General features: G+C 38.5%; 1 protein-coding gene across 1 annotated transcript in view; it reads right to left on the bottom strand.

Annotated features, from left to right (window-relative positions):
• IL23R (interleukin 23 receptor) overlaps positions 1 to 18,845 on the bottom strand; it is an 86,406-nt gene extending 67,561 nt beyond the window's left edge. The window contains exons 1-4 of the mRNA XM_050763863.1: positions 18,765 to 18,845; positions 17,107 to 17,204; positions 15,671 to 15,967; positions 7,967 to 8,090 (exon numbers count right to left, since the gene is read on the bottom strand). Coding sequence (XP_050619820.1) covers positions 7,967 to 8,090; positions 15,671 to 15,967; positions 17,107 to 17,176 — 491 coding nt within the window. The 5' untranslated portion in view covers positions 17,177 to 17,204; positions 18,765 to 18,845. The remainder of the gene's footprint in view (positions 1 to 7,966; positions 8,091 to 15,670; positions 15,968 to 17,106; positions 17,205 to 18,764) is intronic.
• Positions 18,846 to 19,181: the final 336 nt, after the last annotated feature.

The following is a 19,181-nucleotide window of genomic DNA, read 5'->3' as shown; positions in this document are numbered from 1 at the left end:
ATGGGACAGAATGCAGGGCTGTCATTCATGCATTTTTATTCAACAAATATCTATGGAGTAGAATGCACTGAGACAGACATTACCAGTGTTTCCAAGATAAAGAAAAAATATATTTACACGAAATTGCTGAAGATAGTGGGACTACAGTAGGGAGATGGTTATTAGCACAGGTTATTTTTAATTTTTTTTCCTATCACTACCCTTTGAAACAGCAAAATACAGGAGGTAAAAGAAAATATGTGAACAGCTACGAGGCTCTGTCTGGCCATGCCACCACAAAGGTGCTGGGAAGATGAAGCAAAACAGACAAAATTCTACTTCACAACTTCACCCCAACAGGAGGAGGCCCCTGATGGCACCTATGTTGCCATAGGGGAAACACTGCCTTTCTGCAACTGGAGAAACGAGTAGGTGGTCTCAGGTAAAAAGCTTCTCTGTACATGTGATTTTACTGGAAAACTGAACCACATGAGTTAGAAGTGAAACCTTGCACATGCTGATCTCTACCTAGTTGCCAACGTGGAAAATACCCTAATAACTGAACATTTAGAAGAGCTCCTTTAAACCTAATACTACCTCAACCACAACATTCATTATAAGTCAGCTTTCTCCTGGAGGGAAAGATTTTTTGGCAGTTAGAGAAATTGACTTGCTCTTTTCTTTTCTTTTCTCTTTTCTTTCTTTCTCTTTCTTTCTTTCTTTCTTTCTTTCTTTCTTTCTTTCTTTCTTTCTTTCTTTCTTTCTTCCTTCCTTCCTTCCTTCCTTCCTTCCTTCCTTTCTTTCTTTCTGTCTCTCTTTCTTTCTTTCTTTCTTTCTTTCTTTCTTTCTTTCTTTCTTTCTTTCTTTCTTTCTTTCTTTCTCTCTCTCTGTCTCTTTTTTTGTTTTTTTGTTTTTTTTTTTGAGACAGGGTCTGGCTAAGCCAACCAGACTGGAATACAGTGGCTCACTGCAACCTCTGCCTCCTGGATTCAAGCCATCCTCCCAAGTAGTTTGGACTCCAGGCACCCGCCACCACACCTGGCTAATTTTTTATCTTTTTGTAGAAATTTTTGTATTTTTTGTATTTTTCACCATGTTGCCCAGGCTGGTCTCAAACTCCTGAGCTCAAGTGATCCACCTACCTCAGCCTCCCAAAGTGCTGGGATTACAGGCATGAGCCACTGCGCCCAGCCCTCTTCTCTAATTTTTTTCAACTCATTAGTTTGTTTGTAATTAATCATTAGATAAATAGGTATCTGTTTCCTTTTCTGACCTGTCTATATTTATGGAAGTTAGTCCTTTGACTTTACTAGAGGAGAACGTCCTTTTTATGCTAACCTTTTATATCTTTTATGTCCCCTTTAAAATGTAATAAAATCCCATTAATCTGGCCTCCATCAATTCAGAACTTGGTTAGGTTTATCAGAGTTTGGCTATAGTTTATTGTTGGATTTTAAGAAAGAAGGTGGGAGAAATAAATCTTAAAATATATATGACCTTATATTATTACTTAACTAGACAATGAGAGGGAGATGCAGGAAATGTCTATTTCTAGTTATCAAGTAGAATAATTACTCAACAAATATTTATTGAGCATTTACTATGTGTCAGGCCCCATTCTAGGCTCAATCAATACAGCAATGAACAAATCAAACAAAAATCCTTGCCCACATTAAGCCTACATTCTAGTTTGAATGAATAAATGTACTATTGACATATAAAAGATAAGTCTTTCTTATTAGAGCACATGCAACATCTCTTTCTAGATTTTTCCAAAATTATTGTATTACTTAAAAATATATGAATAAAATTATCTATAATATCCTATAAATAATAATTTTTATGGCTTTACATTAATATTTCCCTCAATCAAATCAGTCAGGTTTCCCTTGGGCCATAATATTATAATATCCTTTGCTATAGTCTGAATATTAGTGTACCCTCAAAATTTGCATGTTGAAACTTAAACCCCAATGTAATAGTACTAAGAGGTAGGGCCTTTAGAAAGTGGGTGAGTCATGAGGGCTCTACCTTCATGAATCAATTTAATGTCCCTATAAAAGAGGTTGAAGGGAGCTGCCTGGCCCCTTCTACTATGTGAGAACATATAGAAGTCACCATCTAAGAGGAACAGACCCTCAAAATCTGTTGACACTTGATCTGGGACTTCCTAGCCTCCAGAACTGTGAGCAATAAATTTCTGTTGTTTACAAACTACCCAGTCTAGGTATTTTGTTATAGTCACCTGAATGGACTAAGACACCATTTTGTGTTGTACTTAATTGTAAGTGTTTCCTATATGCAAGTCACTTCCTATAATTTGCTTTTTTATAAGCTTTGTGGTATTAATTATCTTCATTTCACAGGAGGCTGAGGCTCAGCGAGGCTAAATAACTTTTCTAAGATTACACAGCTAGCAACTATGGCTAATACTGTTGGATGACGGTACCAAACTCCATTTACAATGCCCTTCTGCCAGGTTCCCATCCAGACAGAGTAGACATGTGACACCGTTGTGGTCAACTCAATGTAGGTGGAAGTTCACAGGAGGAACTCCTTTGCTCTTTACCACTTTTCCTGCCTGGAACTTGGATGAGAAGCCTGGAGATACAGCATCTGAAGATTAAGGTCAACACGCTGCATATCGCAGAGTAGAAAGAGGAAAAGAGCCTAGATCCCTGGGGTATTACTGAATTATCATGCCACCTGTTATTACATGTAATTGTGACCTGATATAAATAAGGCCATGTCTATTTAAGTGACTGGACTTGAGTAGTTTTTTTGTTTTTGTTTCTTTTTGTTTGTTTTGAGATGGAGTCTCACTCTGTAGCCCAGGCTGGAGTGCAATGGCATGAACTTGGCTCACTGCAACCTTCACCTCCCAGGTTCAAGAGATTCTCCTGCCTTAGCCTCCTGAGTAGCTGGGATTACAGGCATATGCCACCATGCTCTGCTAATTTTTGTATTTTTAGTAGAGATGGGGTTTCACCATATTGGCCAGGCTGGTCTTGAACTCTTGACCTCAAGTGATCCATCTGCCTCAGGCTCCCAAAGTGCTAGGATTACAAGTAAGCGCCACTGTGCCTGGCCTGCACTTGAGTTTTCTGATATTTGTATCATAAAAGACACCTGACTGATAAGTTTCAGAACTGGAAATTAAATCTAAAACTCTAAAGCTCATGCTCTTTGCAATGAATATTTCTGAAAGCATTCTCTTTAGTAAACTTATTCTTAATACTTTCAGAGTGACTTTTTGAGTACTGAGAACAATCTTAGTACTCATAACTACTACAAATATTCCTTACTTTATAAAGTGAATGTGTTCCTCAAACATCATGTGTAAATAAATTTAAACATATATAATTTTGAATGCATTAAAGGATTTTAAAAGAAATATATAATACATAGTTTTATAAAATATTCAGAAAATATTTTTATGATACTAAATAGAAATTAGGTGGGGGTTAGCAAGTTTAAAATTGTATCAAACAAATATATTTTTTCAAATTGTGATTCATCTATCCGGAATTTGCAATGCAGTTTTACTATCAGGAACCTCAGAATGCAGGTAAGTCAGGCTTGAAAGAATTAGCCCACACCCACTAGGGTGGCAATAACCAAGATAAAAACAAAGGTTGGCAAGAATGTGGAAATACTGGAACCCTTATACACTGTTGGTGGGAATGTAAAATGTGTGACTGCTTTGGAAAACATGATAGCAGTTGAACAAAAGATTAAACATAGAGTTACCAAGAGACCCAGGAATTCTATTCCTAAATATATGCCCAAGAGAAATAAAAATATGTCTACACAAAACTTGTACACAAATATTAATAGAAGCATAATTCATAATAGTCGAAAAGTGGAAACAACCAAAAAGTTCATCAACCAAGGAATAAATAAATAAAATGTGTTCCAAATAATAGAACATTATTTAAAAAAGGAATAAAGGGCCAGGCGCGGTGATTCACGCCTGTAATCCTAGCACTTAAGGGAGGCCAAGGCGGGAGGGTTGCCTAAGCTCAGGAGTTCCATACCAGTCTGGGCAACATGGTGAAATCCCGTCTGTACTAAAATACAAAAAAAATTAGTCGGGAGTGGTGGTGTGCACCTATAATCCCGGCTACTCAGGAGGCTGAGACACTTGAACCCAGGAGGCAGAGGTTGTAGTGAGCCGAGATCATACCATTGCACTCCAGCCTGGGCAACAGAGTAAGACTTCATCTCAAAAAAAAGAAAAAAAGAAAGGAATAAAGTACTGATACATGTTACACCATAGATAACCTTGAAAACATTATGCTAAATGAAAGAAGCCAGTCACAAAAGACCACATGTTATATGATTCCTTTTATATGAAGTGTCCAGTGTAGGCAAATCCACAGAGACAGAAAGCAGATAGTGGTTGCCATGGACTGGGAAGATTGAGGGGAAATAGGAAGTGACTGCTAATGGATGTGTTTTTTTTGGCGTGATGAAAATGTTTAATATTGATTGTAGTGATGGGTGGATGTGATTTTTTGGGCATGATGAAAATGTTCAATATTGATTGTAGTGATGGGTGCTAAAACTCAAGGAATGATATACTTTAAATAAGGAGAATTGTATGGTAGATGAACTACACTTAATAAAGTGTTATATTAAAAACAAAGGAAGAATGAATTAACCAAACAACCCGGATCAGCAGTTCAGGAGATCCTTCCAGGTTCGGGGAGATAGTGAATATCCTCAAGATACTAGGCTCTCTGTCAGTCTGGCACTGCCTGGTTTTTCTGTGAGCTTGAAGTGCAAGGGTGCTGCCATACTGCCCTCACCTTCAAATTCCTAAAGTTGACTTAGCAATGAGACTCTAGTTGTCTCGCTCTCGTGGCTTTTCTACTTTACCCTACAGGCAAGGGGTAGAGGTTTAGTCTCCAATGGTTTAGCCAGAGAGATCCCCGTGAAAATCCCTGCTCCTTTACTTCTTAGTCAAGTGACTTTGGAGAGGTAATGTGAGCTCCCCAAGCCATCTGTAAGATGGGAACAATAACAATCGTTCCCTCACAAGGTTGAGAATTGAAGATGTCATGCACATGAAGTACAGAGCACAGTACTTAGCATATTGCATCTGATCCATCAACTCTACTCATCCCTGATATCAGAGTTTTCATCATCTCTTCGGTACTGGAATATGCCTCTGTTTAACTCCTGTTCAGAATGAAAGGTGTATGCCTCTTGCCCATGGCATGCAGCTGGTAACTCCAGGTCTAGTAATGTGTTCATTAAATCTGTCTAGTTTCTACATGCACTTTCTTGAATGAAGAGGTATTTCTTTTTACGTTTCACTTAATCAAAATTATTCTGAGTATCCAACAGGTGGAGAGAGAGAGAGCAAGATTAGGTTATTCTCTTCAATACAGACCAGGTTTGGTGACTGGGAGAATTGTTTGAACCCAGGAGGCAGAGGTTACAGTGAGCTAAGATTGCACCACTGCACTCCAGCCTGGGTAACAGAGACCCTGACTCAAAAAACAAAAACAAAACAAACAAACAAACAGAAAACAAACACCCTATAAATAAATAAAAAGATTACTTTTTTAAAAAGAAGGTTATTCTGTTCCATAATGATGAGAACTGAACAGAATATTTTAAAGATGCCCCGCGATCTGGACCTCCACATGCCTTCGGCAGAAAATAAGTTAAGAAGACAGTCAGGCAACCTCTGTTCAAATTCCACCTCTCCTTCTCTGCAACTGTGTGGTCCTGGATACATACCTGACCTCACTAAGTCTCAGTTCCCTTGTCTATACAAATGGGAAAAATAATTGCATGCATCTGTCTTAGTCTCTTTCAGCTGCTATACAAATTCCTTAGACTAGGTAATTTATAAACAACAGAAATTTATTGTTTACAGTTCTGGAGGCTTGGAAGTCCAAGATCAAGGCATCCGCAGATTCAGTGTCTGGTGAGGGCTCACTCTCTGCTTTATAGATAGCACCTTCTGGCTGTGTCCTCACAGGGTAGAAGGGCAAAGAAGCTCTCTTTCAGGCCTCTTATGGAAGGGCAATAATTCCATCCATGAGGGCTTCACCCTCATGAACTAATCTCACTTCAAAGGCCCCAACTCCTGTTACTCTTGCATTGGGGGTTTGTTTCAACATATGAATTTTAGGAGGACACAAGCATTTGTAGGATCCCAGTGCTTCACATGGTTGTATAGGTATTAAATTAGGCAGCATTTATAAAGCTCTTGGCCCAGTGCTTGGCAAACAGTAAGGGTCCAATAAATGCTTTAAAACATAGTTTGTGAAATGTTTAAGAATTACTGACAGAAAAAAAAGTGTACTTCAAAAACACCACAGAAGGCATTTTATTTTATTTTATTTTATTTTATTTTATTTTATTTTATTTTGAGATGGAGTTTCCCTCTTGTTGCCCAGGCTGGAGTGCAATGGCGCGATCTAGGGTCACTGCAAACTCCACCTCCCGGGTTCAAGCGATTCTCCTGTTTCAGCCTCCCGAGTAGCTGGGATTACAAGTGTGTGCCACCACACCCGGCTAATTTTTGCATTTTTAGCAGAGACAGTGTTTCACCATGTTAGTCAGGCTGGTCTTGAATTCCTGATCTCAGGTGATCCACCCGCCTCAGCCTCCCAAAGTGCTGGGATTACAGGCATGAGCCACCGCGCCCAGCTGGCATTTTAAATTATTTTATTTATTACTATTTTTGAGACAGAGTCTCGCTCTTTTGCCCAGGCTGGAGTGCAGTGGCATGATCTCAGCTCACTGCAACCTCTGCCTCCTGGGTTCAAGCAATTCTCCCTGCCTCAGCCTCCTGAGTAACTGGGATTACAGGCACCTACCACCATGCCCAGCTAATTTTTGTATTTTTAGTAGAGATGGAGTTTCGCCATGTTGGCCAGGCTGGTCTCAAACTCCTGACCAGCCTTAGTCTCCCAAAGTGCTGGGATTACAGGCATGAGCTATTATGCCTGGCCTGGAATTTTATTTTTTAATAAACTAAACAAAACAAGAAACACGAATAAGGTGAGCAACTTGTCCTGGTTTGCCCACAACTTTCCAGGTTTTAAAACTGAAAATCCTTTGTCCTGAAAACCCCCTTAGTATGAGACAAACAGGAAAGTTGATCAGCTACACAGACACTGAATTTAAGATTTGAGGGTCAGGATTAACAATTAAGAGCTTCCATGAATTTAGTGGTAATGTGGCATGATTATACACACTTTAAAAGCCAAATTCTACATAATGAATTAGAACAAACTTGTGTATTTAGGTTTTATTTTTAGGCCCATTTAAAGATTAAAAATCATAGCAATTCGGGGAAATTAAGTTGTTGAAACCCTAGAAGAAGAATAGAGCAGGTATTTAAGCAATAATTTATTTTATTTTATTTTATTTTATTTATTTTATTTTTTGAGATGGAGTCTTGTTCTGTCACCCAGGCTGGAGTGCAGTGGCACAGTCTTGGCTCACTGCAACTTCTGCCTCCCAGGTTCAAGCTATTCTCCTGCCTCAGCCTCCCGAGCAGCTGGAATTACAGGTGCCCGCCACAATGCCAGGCTAATTTTTGTATTTTTAGTAGAAACCAGGTTTCACCATGTTGGCCAGGCTGGTCTCAAACTCTTGACCTCAGGTTATTCGCCCACCTCGGCCTCCCAAAGTGTTGGGATTACAGGTGTGAGCCACTGTGCCCATCCTAAGCAATGATTTAAAACTGTGCTGGGCTGTACCACCATTAGGCCCCTGCTACCAATTACCTACAAATGAATAAAAAGGGTTGAAAGATCATAGAATACTTTCCTGCCAGAGTGAAAATATTAATGGCCTGAAAAGGGCATTGGTAGGTTCACTGATCATAAGTAGGAAATTAGGGATAAATCAGGGTACATATTTAATGTTTGAGGCTGATTTCTTGGATCTCTGGTGGAGGCAGAGCTCTGGCTGAACCAGGGTGGAACCGCTTATATGAAGCCGTGAGGAAGGGACCTACCTCTTCACATGCACCACGTATTTTGTGTCTACGTAGGTGAGCTTCCCAGCATTCCAGGTGCAAGTCATGTTGCCTGAATATTCATAAATGACACAGGTTACCTCATCAGGAACATCTGGCGGATCTGCAACAAAACATATCACTTAGGAGCTGCCATAAGAAATATGAAGTTCTCTATAAAGTAGTCAGTTGAGAAACTGACAATTTTATTTGAAAATCAGGTCAATTAGCACTCAGCACCTCCCTGCTCCTCATTCCATCCCTACTACCTTACCTTGCAACCCACTTTACCATCAAGTATCCATTCCTCTTCTTCTTATACTTGACTATATTATTCTAAATTCAGTCTCCCCCAGCTACTCCTGTATCTTTCTCTTTTTCTTAACAGCTAAACACTTTTAAAGAGCCTATTATTCTTCATTTCCCATATGCTTTTGAACCCAAAACAATCAGGATTCAGCTTCCACAATTCCACCATTGTTGCTAAGGTCTTCGATGACTTTCTCTTCAACAGACCCCATCTCTTGTCATTTGTCACTGAAAATTTTTTATAAGGAAGAAGGCTATTTGTTCCTTTTCATCTATTTTGTAATTAAAATAAAAGTCCACAGAAAATCTCTGCAGCATTTCATATTTTGCTCACTCCCTCCTTGAAAGCTGTCTGTTTTAAAGGTGCATGTGGTGGCTCACCCAGTAGTCTCAGCTAACTGGGGGGCTGAGACTGGAGGGATCCCTGGAGCTTAGGAGTTTGAGGCTGCAGTAAGCTATGATCAACACACTGCACTCCAGATTGGGTGACACAGTGAGACCTTGTCTCAAAAACAAGACAAGAAAAGAAACCTCTTTGCTTCTGGCTCTTGCAAATGGGTTCTTTGTAGTTTTCTTCTACTACTCTGGCAGACTATCTTCTTCTCTTGCACATTTTCCACTACTCATTTTAAAAGTTTAGTGTTCATACATGCAATAAAATATTATTCAGCCTTAAAAAAGAAGGAAACTTTAACACATGCTACCATGTAGATGAAACTTGAAGACATTATATTAAGCGAAGTAAGCCAGACCCTAAAGGACAAATATTGCACGATTCCCCTTACACAAGGTATCCGGAATAGTCAAGCTCGTAGAAAGTAGAATGGCAGTTGCTGTGGCTTGGAGGAGAAGGAAGTGGATATTTGTTTAAAGGATACAGAGTTTCCGCTTGCAATAAGAGGGTTCTGGAGATAAATGGTGGTGATGGTTGTACAACAGTGTAAATGTACTTAGTGCCACTGAACTGTATACTTAACCATGGTAAAAATGGTACATTTTATGTTATGTATTTTACCACCACCACAACAAGGTTTTTTGAAAGTTTGGTATTCACACAATTCTATTTCAAGGCTCTTTTCCTGTCACTCCACTCAACTCATCCCACCCCTATTCCTGCCCAGCTCTTTCTCCAGGTGGCCATATTATGGGGAACATTTTTATTTTTCGTTGGCTAGCATCTTTCCCTCTTGAGAACTGACATCCCCTCCAGCCCCTCACTCCAATCTCACCCCCACCCCTACCCCAAGGCCTGTCAATCAAGAAGCTCTCCACAGAAGTGTGCCTTTGAGGTAGGCTGACTAATACGAGAATTTCCCTTGGGAATGAACATATGACTCATAATGAACCAATCAGAATTCTCCAAGGCACTTTTTCTAAACCATTGTAAAAGAAGCACACTCTGTGCTCCTGAAACTGCTATCTCTGAGTAGCATGTGAGCTGTAAGTTGCTGGTGGCCATCTTGCTGTCATTGTGAAACAGGCTTTTTCACAGTCTTTAGTCTATGTAAGAACGAAGCCAACACAGGGGAAAACAATACCTAGCAGACAGGAAAAGATGAGAGAGTTCTGATGACATTGACTTTTTAGGGCCTCTAACGCCTATGAAACTCCAACAACTATCGAATGACACCCAAAATTTTCAGTTATATCATTCAATAGTGAATAAGATTAAGATTTTTTAAAATGTAGAAATATTGAGTGTTTATTAAATATTCACTTTTCAGGTGTGGCTCTCTTAGTTCATCCCTACATGTGAAATACTGCTGGGACACTTGACTGCTCAGAGAATGACAAGACAAGTGGAAGGATAGAGGCTCATAAAGAATAAAAATACAGACATTTAGGCATCTGAAGTTCCATCCAAAGATTTATCTTAAGTACATATTGCTTTCACTTCACCTGCAAATTGCTTACCAAAAATTTTGCTTGTAAAGTAATAAACAAATATATTAAAAATTTTATTCTCACTGCAAATCAAGGCAGTACTAGATGTCTTTAAACCTATCAAATTAGCAAGGATTTTGAAAAATGACAGTACACAGTGTTGGAGTGGACTCATGGAAGTCCTCTAACATGCTTCTGGTGGAAGTACAAGTTGGTACAGCCTTTATAGAGAGCACTTTACATACCACAATCTGTAAAAGCAGGTGTAATATTTTGCAACTCAGCAATTATACATCTAAGAATGCATCCTTAATGAAATGTTCATAGATATATAAAATATTTGGCTTAAAGGACGTGCCCTTAAAGTATTGTTCATAACAATGAAAAAATTGTAAACAAGCTCAATTTTCCAAAATAAGGTTAAATAAACTACAATCCAGTCCTAAACACATCCAAAAGCGATGTTGTAGAAGACAATTTAAGTACTTGGCCTTTGGAAGGAATTAAAAGTATATTTAATGAAGTAATGATCATATGGCAAAGTGAAAAAAGCAGGTTGCAAAATGGTTCAATTAGTGGTTTCATTTAAGCGAGAGATTGAGAAACAGAGGGTCTGAAATTTCAAAGACATATTCCAAATTATTAAAGAGGGATTATGGTTACTAGTAAAGTTATAGGATTATGGGAATGATAGGTATTTCTTTTTTGCTGGTCTACATTTTAAAAACTCTCTATATTGAATGCAATTTGATTTTACAATTAAAAAACTCTTTTCATATATCGAAGGTCTAATATCCTTTTCAAAAAAGCTATTTTCAAACACTAAGAACACACTAAAAAGTACTTTACAACGTTTTGGTGACTTGTAGCATTGAGTTACAATGGTAACTGGGTTCCAAGTAGGGTAAAATAAATCTTTGTTTTAATTGAGCCTTAAATGAAGTAGGTGTGGAAACATAAATTTAAATCATTTTGGAGATTCAGTTGTGATCCCTCATTGATTACAATGATTGGTGCTGAAGTTACTTTTCCCTCTGGTTTCAGATAGAGAGTGTCATTGATTTGGCCATCAGATCGTTTGGGCTGTGTTACACCACAGCATCCTACGTGAAGTGAATTCTTGGGGTTACAAATGTCTGGTAGTTAATTAACTTTGCGAAAGATCAAAAAGATGACTATACACACACACACGCAAATAAGTATTTGTTAATATGAAGCAATTTAAGATGGGCCTGTGAGTATGGTTATGAAAATAACATCAAGTTGTTGTTAGGCCTCATTGCCAGGTTATTCAATATCCAAGAACAAAACCTGGCTATACAACTAGATACTAGAGAACACCCTGAGGTGTACAAAAGGGGGCTTATGTTTTTGTTCTTTCCTGCCAATCCCACCCTTCCCCTATTATTGGGATACTCCGGAATCACAGGCCAGGTTTTTTGTTAATTCAGAGTCTAGCCAAGGATCCTTTTCTACTGAGAGCTTCTTGAAAGCAGCCTGTGATTTCTTCTTCTTTGTACTTCTAGCATTTAACACATTGTTGGTGCATAGTAACCACTCAATAAAGTTTATTCCATGAATTGATTGTCTCAATTAAGATAATAATGAGAAGGATTAAAGTGGAGAGAGATGCAATGCTTCTGGCAAAGATCACTCTACAATTTCTTACTCAAGCAGGGCACAGGCCAGCCTAATTGTTCTGTAATCACACTTAATGGCAATGCTAGAAACAAATATTCAGAGGCTTTTATTGAATAACAAATGTGCTTTCATCATTGTAAATGAAGGCCAAAGAAAGTTAAAATTTAAAAAGTCAAAGATACTTAAAATTTTAAACAAATGGCCGGGCGCGGTGGCTCAAGCCTGTAATTCCAGCACTTTGGGAGGCCGAGACGGGCGGATCACGAGGTCAGGAGATCGAGACCATCCTGGCTAACCCGGTGAAACCCTGTCTCTACTAAAAAATACAAAAAACTAGCCGGGTGAGGTGGCGGGCGCCTGTAGTCCCAGCTACTCGGGAGGCTGAGGCAGGAGAATGGCGTAAACCCGGGAGGCGGAGCTTGCAGTGAGCTGAGATCCCGCCACTGCACTCCAGCCTGGGCGACAGAGCCAGACTCCGTCTCAAAAAAAAAAAAAAAAAAAAAAAAAAAAAAAAAAAATTTTAAACAAATGATTAAGTGGAAACGTGACTATTTGTGCACGGTTTAATTTGATATTTTTAAATGAATAAAGACATCTTGTATTTTATCCGATGATTGGTATGGTCTGATTACAACAAATTTCCCATAATATGTGTGCATTTAATCTTAGATAAGAATCTAAGAAGTTTTTAGGATTGTGGCTAAAAATGGAAATTGTGATAATATGGTTTATATTTCACAAATTATACATTAAAGCACAGCACTTTAAAATATATTTGGATAGCTTTTCAAGGAAAGCAATGACTCATTTATCTTGTCTTTTACAATTTGTCTCTAGTCTAAAAAAATACATATAATCATTTTGTTCAAAGCAATGATGATAAGTTGACATAGTAAATCTCACATGACAAATATCCTGTGATCAAAGTTGTCCAGTGAAAGCAATGTGATTTCTAGAATGCCGCAAAACCCTCAAAAACCTTTTTTTGACCTACTTAAATAGGAAGTTTTGTTTGCTAAGAATGTAGAGCTCAAGAAGACATTCAGCTTGAATCCAGGGGTTTGAGTAAATTCTCACCTGGCAGTTACATTTTTACACTCATAACCAGAGGCCTATGTAAGGAGTTACAACTCACAAGTTAAATAAGTGGAAAGAGTGATGTTCTTTCTAAGCAGCCATCAGCAGAGAATGTATTTCTATTAGACTGTCCTGGAAGAGGAACAAAGTCCATTCTCTTACCTTCTACATTGCCTGGTGTTAGGTTTGGAGACAGAGGCCCCTCAGCCAACACTGAGAGGGCTCTTGGGAGTAATCAGTGATACAAACTGCAACACACGGAAGGTGGTGTTAAAGAAAATGTATAGGAGGCCATTGTTTTGGACTGAGCTCCTGCACTAGGCCCCCACATACCAAATCAAAACAAAGTCACTCCTGTTAAGTGACATATAATCAAGCTGAAACTTTAAGGAAGCAGGTAAAACTCCCACAGACTAGTTTTTCCTGAAAACAGAAAATTCAAAGCAACCACGTAGAAAGAGCCCAGTCAACCTGAGTGGGGATGATAAGGAAACCCCCTCCGCTTTAATCATACAAGGAAAATAACCCAAAGTAACAATGTTAACCAATCTGGTAGGTTTTATAAAAATGTCATTTCTTGTTCCTACCTTACAAAAACCATCTGTTCTGTTATAATAGTAGAAACAGGCCGGGCGTGGTGGCTCACGCCTGTAATCCCAGCACTTTGGGAGGCCGAGGTGGGCGGATCACAAGGTCAGGAGATCGAGACCATGGTGAAACCCCATCTCTACTAAAAATAGAAAAAATTAGCCGGGCGCAGGGGCGGGCGCCTGTAGTCCCAGCTACTCGGGAGGCTGAGGCAGGAGAATGGCGTGAACCCGGGAGGCGGAGCTTGCAGTGAGCCGAGACTGCGCCACTGCACTCCAGCCTGAGTGACAGAGCGAGACTCCGTCTCAAAAAAAAAAAATAATAGTAGTAGAAACAAATAGTAGAACCAAAACTAAGTACATAATTATACAAGCCAGTCCATATCACTATAGTAACTTAAACACCTCCAGGATACTCAGATTAATTTTATAGAATGAGATGCTGCCGATTCATGAATCACAAACAAAAACCTATCAGATCTAAAAACTAAATTTGCTGAAATTTTGTTTTTTAACAGAGACAATGTTTATTTTGCTGCCTTTTTTCCCTCTGGCTTAAATTAATAACTAACCTTTTCCTGTAACTGTGAAAGTTGCTTATTTGCCCTCCAAAGAAATTGTATGGTCTCTCTACCCCACTCCCACCCCCAAAGGATAAATAGTAAAGTATTTAAGCATTGAGGTTTGGTTATGTTTCCTGAGGATGTGGACAAGCTAAGGAGATTTCATACATCAGATAAGATGTCTGCCTGTGGTTTAATTGCCACAATTTAGGGCAAGTTTAGCAGCTTTAAGGCATTAGTTTAAGGTAGGTTTATTCTTTGACTCCAAAACCTATGACTTTCCTTCCTCAACTCACCTCTACAACTTTCTATAGTTCCTTCTCTTGAAAAGCATGCAAGATCAGCTGCTCAGAGTTAAGTAGGACAATGGCTTCATTATAGAGCAAGGAAGCCTCTTATTTTCCAAGCAGCCACAATGGGGTCAGGTGGTAGTGGTGATATGGGTCTGCCCCCAGCTAAGTTGTAAATGTGAAGAACAAGCAAGAACTGAGGTTTGATTCTCAAAAGTATGGAGGAAGGGAACATGGCAAAGACACAAACTCCTTTATTTTTTTACTGAAAATGAGTTCAAGTGCCATAGAGAATGAATATCTGAGTTAAAACAGTGCTGAACTTATTGATTTACCCCCTTCATAATAGTAGAACCAAAACTAGGTATATAATTATATAAACCAGCCCATATCACTATAGTGATTTAAACACTTCCAGGACACTCAGAGCACAGATTGAATTTAGCATATATTTTTAAGATTAACTTGACTAAGCTTTTAAATAAATTAATAATTATTCCCTTCAAGGTGGGTTTTAAGAAAAAGAAAAAAATTAATAGTTACAGTAACAAACACAGTGATTGTAAATTGGAATAGTGAGATTAGGAACAGAGGATTGTAGAAGACTCTCCCTATGTTTTATCAAAAGGATGTATTTTTAAGGATTTGGGTCCTGATGTACTTTAAATTTTATCATATGCTTCCTAATAAATTATTGAAATCAGGTGCATAACACAGCCTGTAAAATTAGCCTCCTTTTACAGGCGAGGAATTGAGGCTTAAGCAACTTGCCCAAGGTCGCAAAACTAGGAGTACAGTGGGAGCACAAAACTAGTTTTGCAACTCCCCCTAAACCTTGGCCTCAAAATTTCTCAATGGGATCTGCTTCAAGGTTAATTATATTAGTTTAGAAAAATAAAACAAGAAGATTAAAAAAGCAACATTTTAAATCTAAGCGTGCTGGCCCTCACATATGCAGTGTTCATTCAGGGTAGAGGTGAAAAAATGTTTTTTGAATGTATTGGCAACATTTTAAAATTTAGAGAGTACACATTAAAATTTTATATTTCTGCCTTCCTTTGAAGAGCCAAAAGATGTAGGAATACTGGGCCCCTGTGATTACTGGATCTGGGCAGTGGCTCCCCCCAGGAGACCAGCTGTGTACTTTCTTCTCTGCATAGCTCCTATCAGCTTCTACAATTCATATAGTTCACCGATCTGGCCCTGGAGACATTTGAGTTTGCAGCTCCTGTATGAAACTAATCTAAAAACTGAACTATATCATTTTGTCCCTATTTTTAGACTAGTGTGGTAATGACCAGGTAATTGTTAGACTAGCTTTTGTTTGCATTTTGAATGTGCCCCAACACTTACATCCAGAAGAAATGTCTTTTCCACATATCAGTGTCTCTTGAAAATGATTGGGACATTCAGCAGTGCAGTACATGGAAGCGTGTGGTTCCAGAAAGTTTTTATACCAAAGCCGAGCTGTTGTTTTATTAATCCTTGTGATTTCAAATCTTTCTTTGATGCCATTTTTATAAAAATGAAGTTGCCTTGGTTGGCAGTTCTTAATTGCTGCTTGGCAATATATAGAGATATTCATACCCATCTTAAAAATTGTGGCTGGTTCTACCCAAATGTGGCCAGAGCAGTTTATATTTGTAATTCCTAGAAATAAATGGAAAAATAATAAATTACATGTAAAACATTAAAACAAGAGATTCAGAAGAACATACTATTGCATTTTAAATTTATTATTTCTATTAATTAAATGATTCCATTGAAAACTGTTTTAGGACTAGATGTATCTTTCATAAACTAGTCTGTTAGGCTTTTTTTTTTTTTTTTTTTGAGACAGTCCCGCTCTGTCACCCAGGCTGGGGTGCAGTGTCGCAATGCCGGCTCACTGAAACATCCACCTTCCAGGTTCAAGCGACTCTCCTGCCTCAGCCTCTGGAGTAGCTGGGATTATAAGTGGGCACCACCACGCCCCGCTAATATGGGGTTTCACCATGTTGTTCACACTGATCTCAAATTCCTGACCTCAGGTGATCCACCCACCTCAGCCTCCCAAAGTGCTGGGATTACAGGCATTAGCCACCTCGTCCAGCCTCTGTTACGCTTTTGTTGATGTTCAGCACCATGGCACAAGACTAGAGTTAGCTTGGAAGCTTCTCTAAGTGTCTAAAGAGCAAATATAATTAGCTCTCCTACTTTAGAGAACTGAGAGATTATGAAGCTACAGTATTTTTCAAAGGTAAGATTAGAAATAACACTGGGCACTGTAGAATCTGAACCCCATTCTCTAGCTACTCAACCAATCTTTTGTTCTTTTTTAGATAAAGCCTACTTTTTTCAGTAAAGTTTGAATATAATGAATAAAACCATACTCTTGCCAATGGCCCACACAGTTACTATGTGTTACATAGTTACTATGCCTAGCACATAGTAACTATCGATAAGTGGTTTGTGAAATAGAATTACATTCAAATGTTTGACAGGTTATTATATAACAGTTATAATAGTTTGAAGATAGAAAATGCCAACTCAAACTAATAAGCTCCTTTGTGGAAGTATTCACATGTGAGTAAGAGGGCTGTTCAGAAGGGAAATTTGAGAAAGAAATCCTGCATTTGGACGATTGGGCCATTTTTATTTCATTCTGTGTAATTTTTATGCACACATTTTTTCCGGTCTAAAAATATTTGTATTCTTCAGAGATTCTAACATGACACTAAGAAAATAATAATCACTCAATATTCCATTTGTTGAATGAAAGACAGCAGTAGATACACAAAACACCATACCTCCATGACACCAACTGAAGAGTATGTAAAGGGCTATTACAGCATCCCATTGAATAGTGACCTGATTCATGTCTGGAAGCAGGAAAAGACGTTATCCTCTGGAAAAAAATATGAAAAATGTTTAAATTGTAGTATTTTAGTAAAATAATAAAAAGCATTACATTTTTCCCTAAGAGTTATTGTATTTGATGGGAACCTTTTATTAGGAAGGAAGGAAGAAGGAAGGAAGGGAGGGAGGAAGGAAGGAAGGAAGGAAGAAAGGAAACAGAGCAAAGAAATGTTACTGGTATATTTAGGAGATATAACAAGAGATGGAGAAGTAAAGCAAACAAATGGAATTTTATACTCTTCAAAAGTGACTATGAATTAACTCAGTAGGGCATTTGATTCATTACAATTCCTCCTAATCTAGCCTTTATCATCAGAAACCTCCTCCTCTGAGTTAACTTCTTTATTTATTTTATGTTTTAAACTTTTTTAGAGACAAGGGCTGGGCTCTGTAGCCCAGGCTGGAGTGCAGTGGCATTATCATAGCTCACTATAACCTCAAACTCCTGGGCTCAAGCGGTCCTCCCAACTCAGCCTCCCAAAGTGCTAGGATTACAGGCACGAACCACCGTGCCTGGGCTGAGCTAACTTCTGGTGATGAATTCTTCTGCCTGCCAAAGTTATGTACTTATCACACTCCAGAAATACTAGTCTTTGATGAGCTAAACCTGGGAAGAGCCAAAAATTTCAGAATTCCCAGAGAAAATGGATTCAAAATGAAGAAAAGTGAAGTGAGATTAAGCAATATGTGCTATCACCAGTTAGACTGTAAAAAGCCTTTCATCTGGGGAGGCGTCGTGGTTCATGCCTGTAATCCCAGCACTTTGGGAGGCAGAGGTCAGTGGATTGCTTGAGCCCAGGAGTTCGAGATCAGGGTGGGCAACATGGTGAAACCCCGTCCCTACTAAAAATTTAAAAATTAGCCCAGCATGGTGGCATGTGACTGTCATCCCAGCTACCCAGGAGGTGAAGGTTGCAGTGAACCATGATCACACCATTGCACTCTGGCCTGGGCAACAGAGTGAGACCTTGTTCCCCCACCCCCCAAAAAAGAGGAAAAAAGCTTTCATCTGTAGAAAACTCGAAAGGAACACATTATAGAAATTCCTAATAATACCGTTGTGTTGACAACTAGAGTTACATTATTCAATTAATCAGTTACATTAATTAACTCATTTACTCAACAATCAACATTATTCAGTTATTTTATCTGTTTAATAAAACCTGAGCTTTTTCTGTAAAACAACAAGAGAACGCAATGCACAGCTCATCAAATCGCATAAAATATCTAGTAACATTAAAAAAAACTGGGGTCCCCCGGCTCAGAAATATAGGGATCCCTTTCATAATTTGTTAGCAATCGTAATTCTTCTCTTCACAGAAGAAGCAGAAGCCCTAAAAATGTTCCTGGTTAGAAGTTAACTGATGGAAATATACAATAATTATTATTTAAAGTGATGTGATGCCATATAATATTATAGATTCCCTCTTCATCAGTAACCACTGCATGGAATATCATGAAAACTTGCAAGAGAAAACAACTTGGCCCATGTATTTTCAAAAGGAAATATATCTGTCTTTAAGTATTTGAATGATCGCTGCCTATTTACCTTTCAACCTGTTTGAAGGACATAATTCCACTTCAGAGCCAGGCTGCCACCCTTGTTGGCTGTGTCATGTCTTCTTTCCTCACTGCCTGACTGTCAGTGATCACTTTAGATTTTCAGCTCTGAGGTCAATGGAAATGTCAGCAGAGCCCTGACCTACATTTCAGACTCTTGAAGAGGCACTCAAACTGTCCAATTCGAAATGACTGGCTCTCGTGTAACTACTTGGGAAAACCCAGATTACTGAAAGTGAACTGTTTTGTCAGTACTTTTTTTTTTTTTTTTTTTACAGCTTAATTTAAAATTGTCTCATCCAAGAGGCAGAACACTTATACATGTTTTCTTAAAAACGTCAAACATTTTGACACCAAAAATATGGTGCTTAGTTTTAATTTGCAACCAGCATTGTTATTAATTATA

Source organism: Macaca thibetana, chromosome 1, assembly GCF_024542745.1.
Source record: "Macaca thibetana thibetana isolate TM-01 chromosome 1, ASM2454274v1, whole genome shotgun sequence".
In the NCBI taxonomy this organism is placed as follows: Eukaryota; Metazoa; Chordata; class Mammalia; order Primates; family Cercopithecidae; genus Macaca; species Macaca thibetana.
Note: the sequence above shows the minus strand (reverse complement) of the source record. Positions and strands in the feature narration are given on the sequence as shown.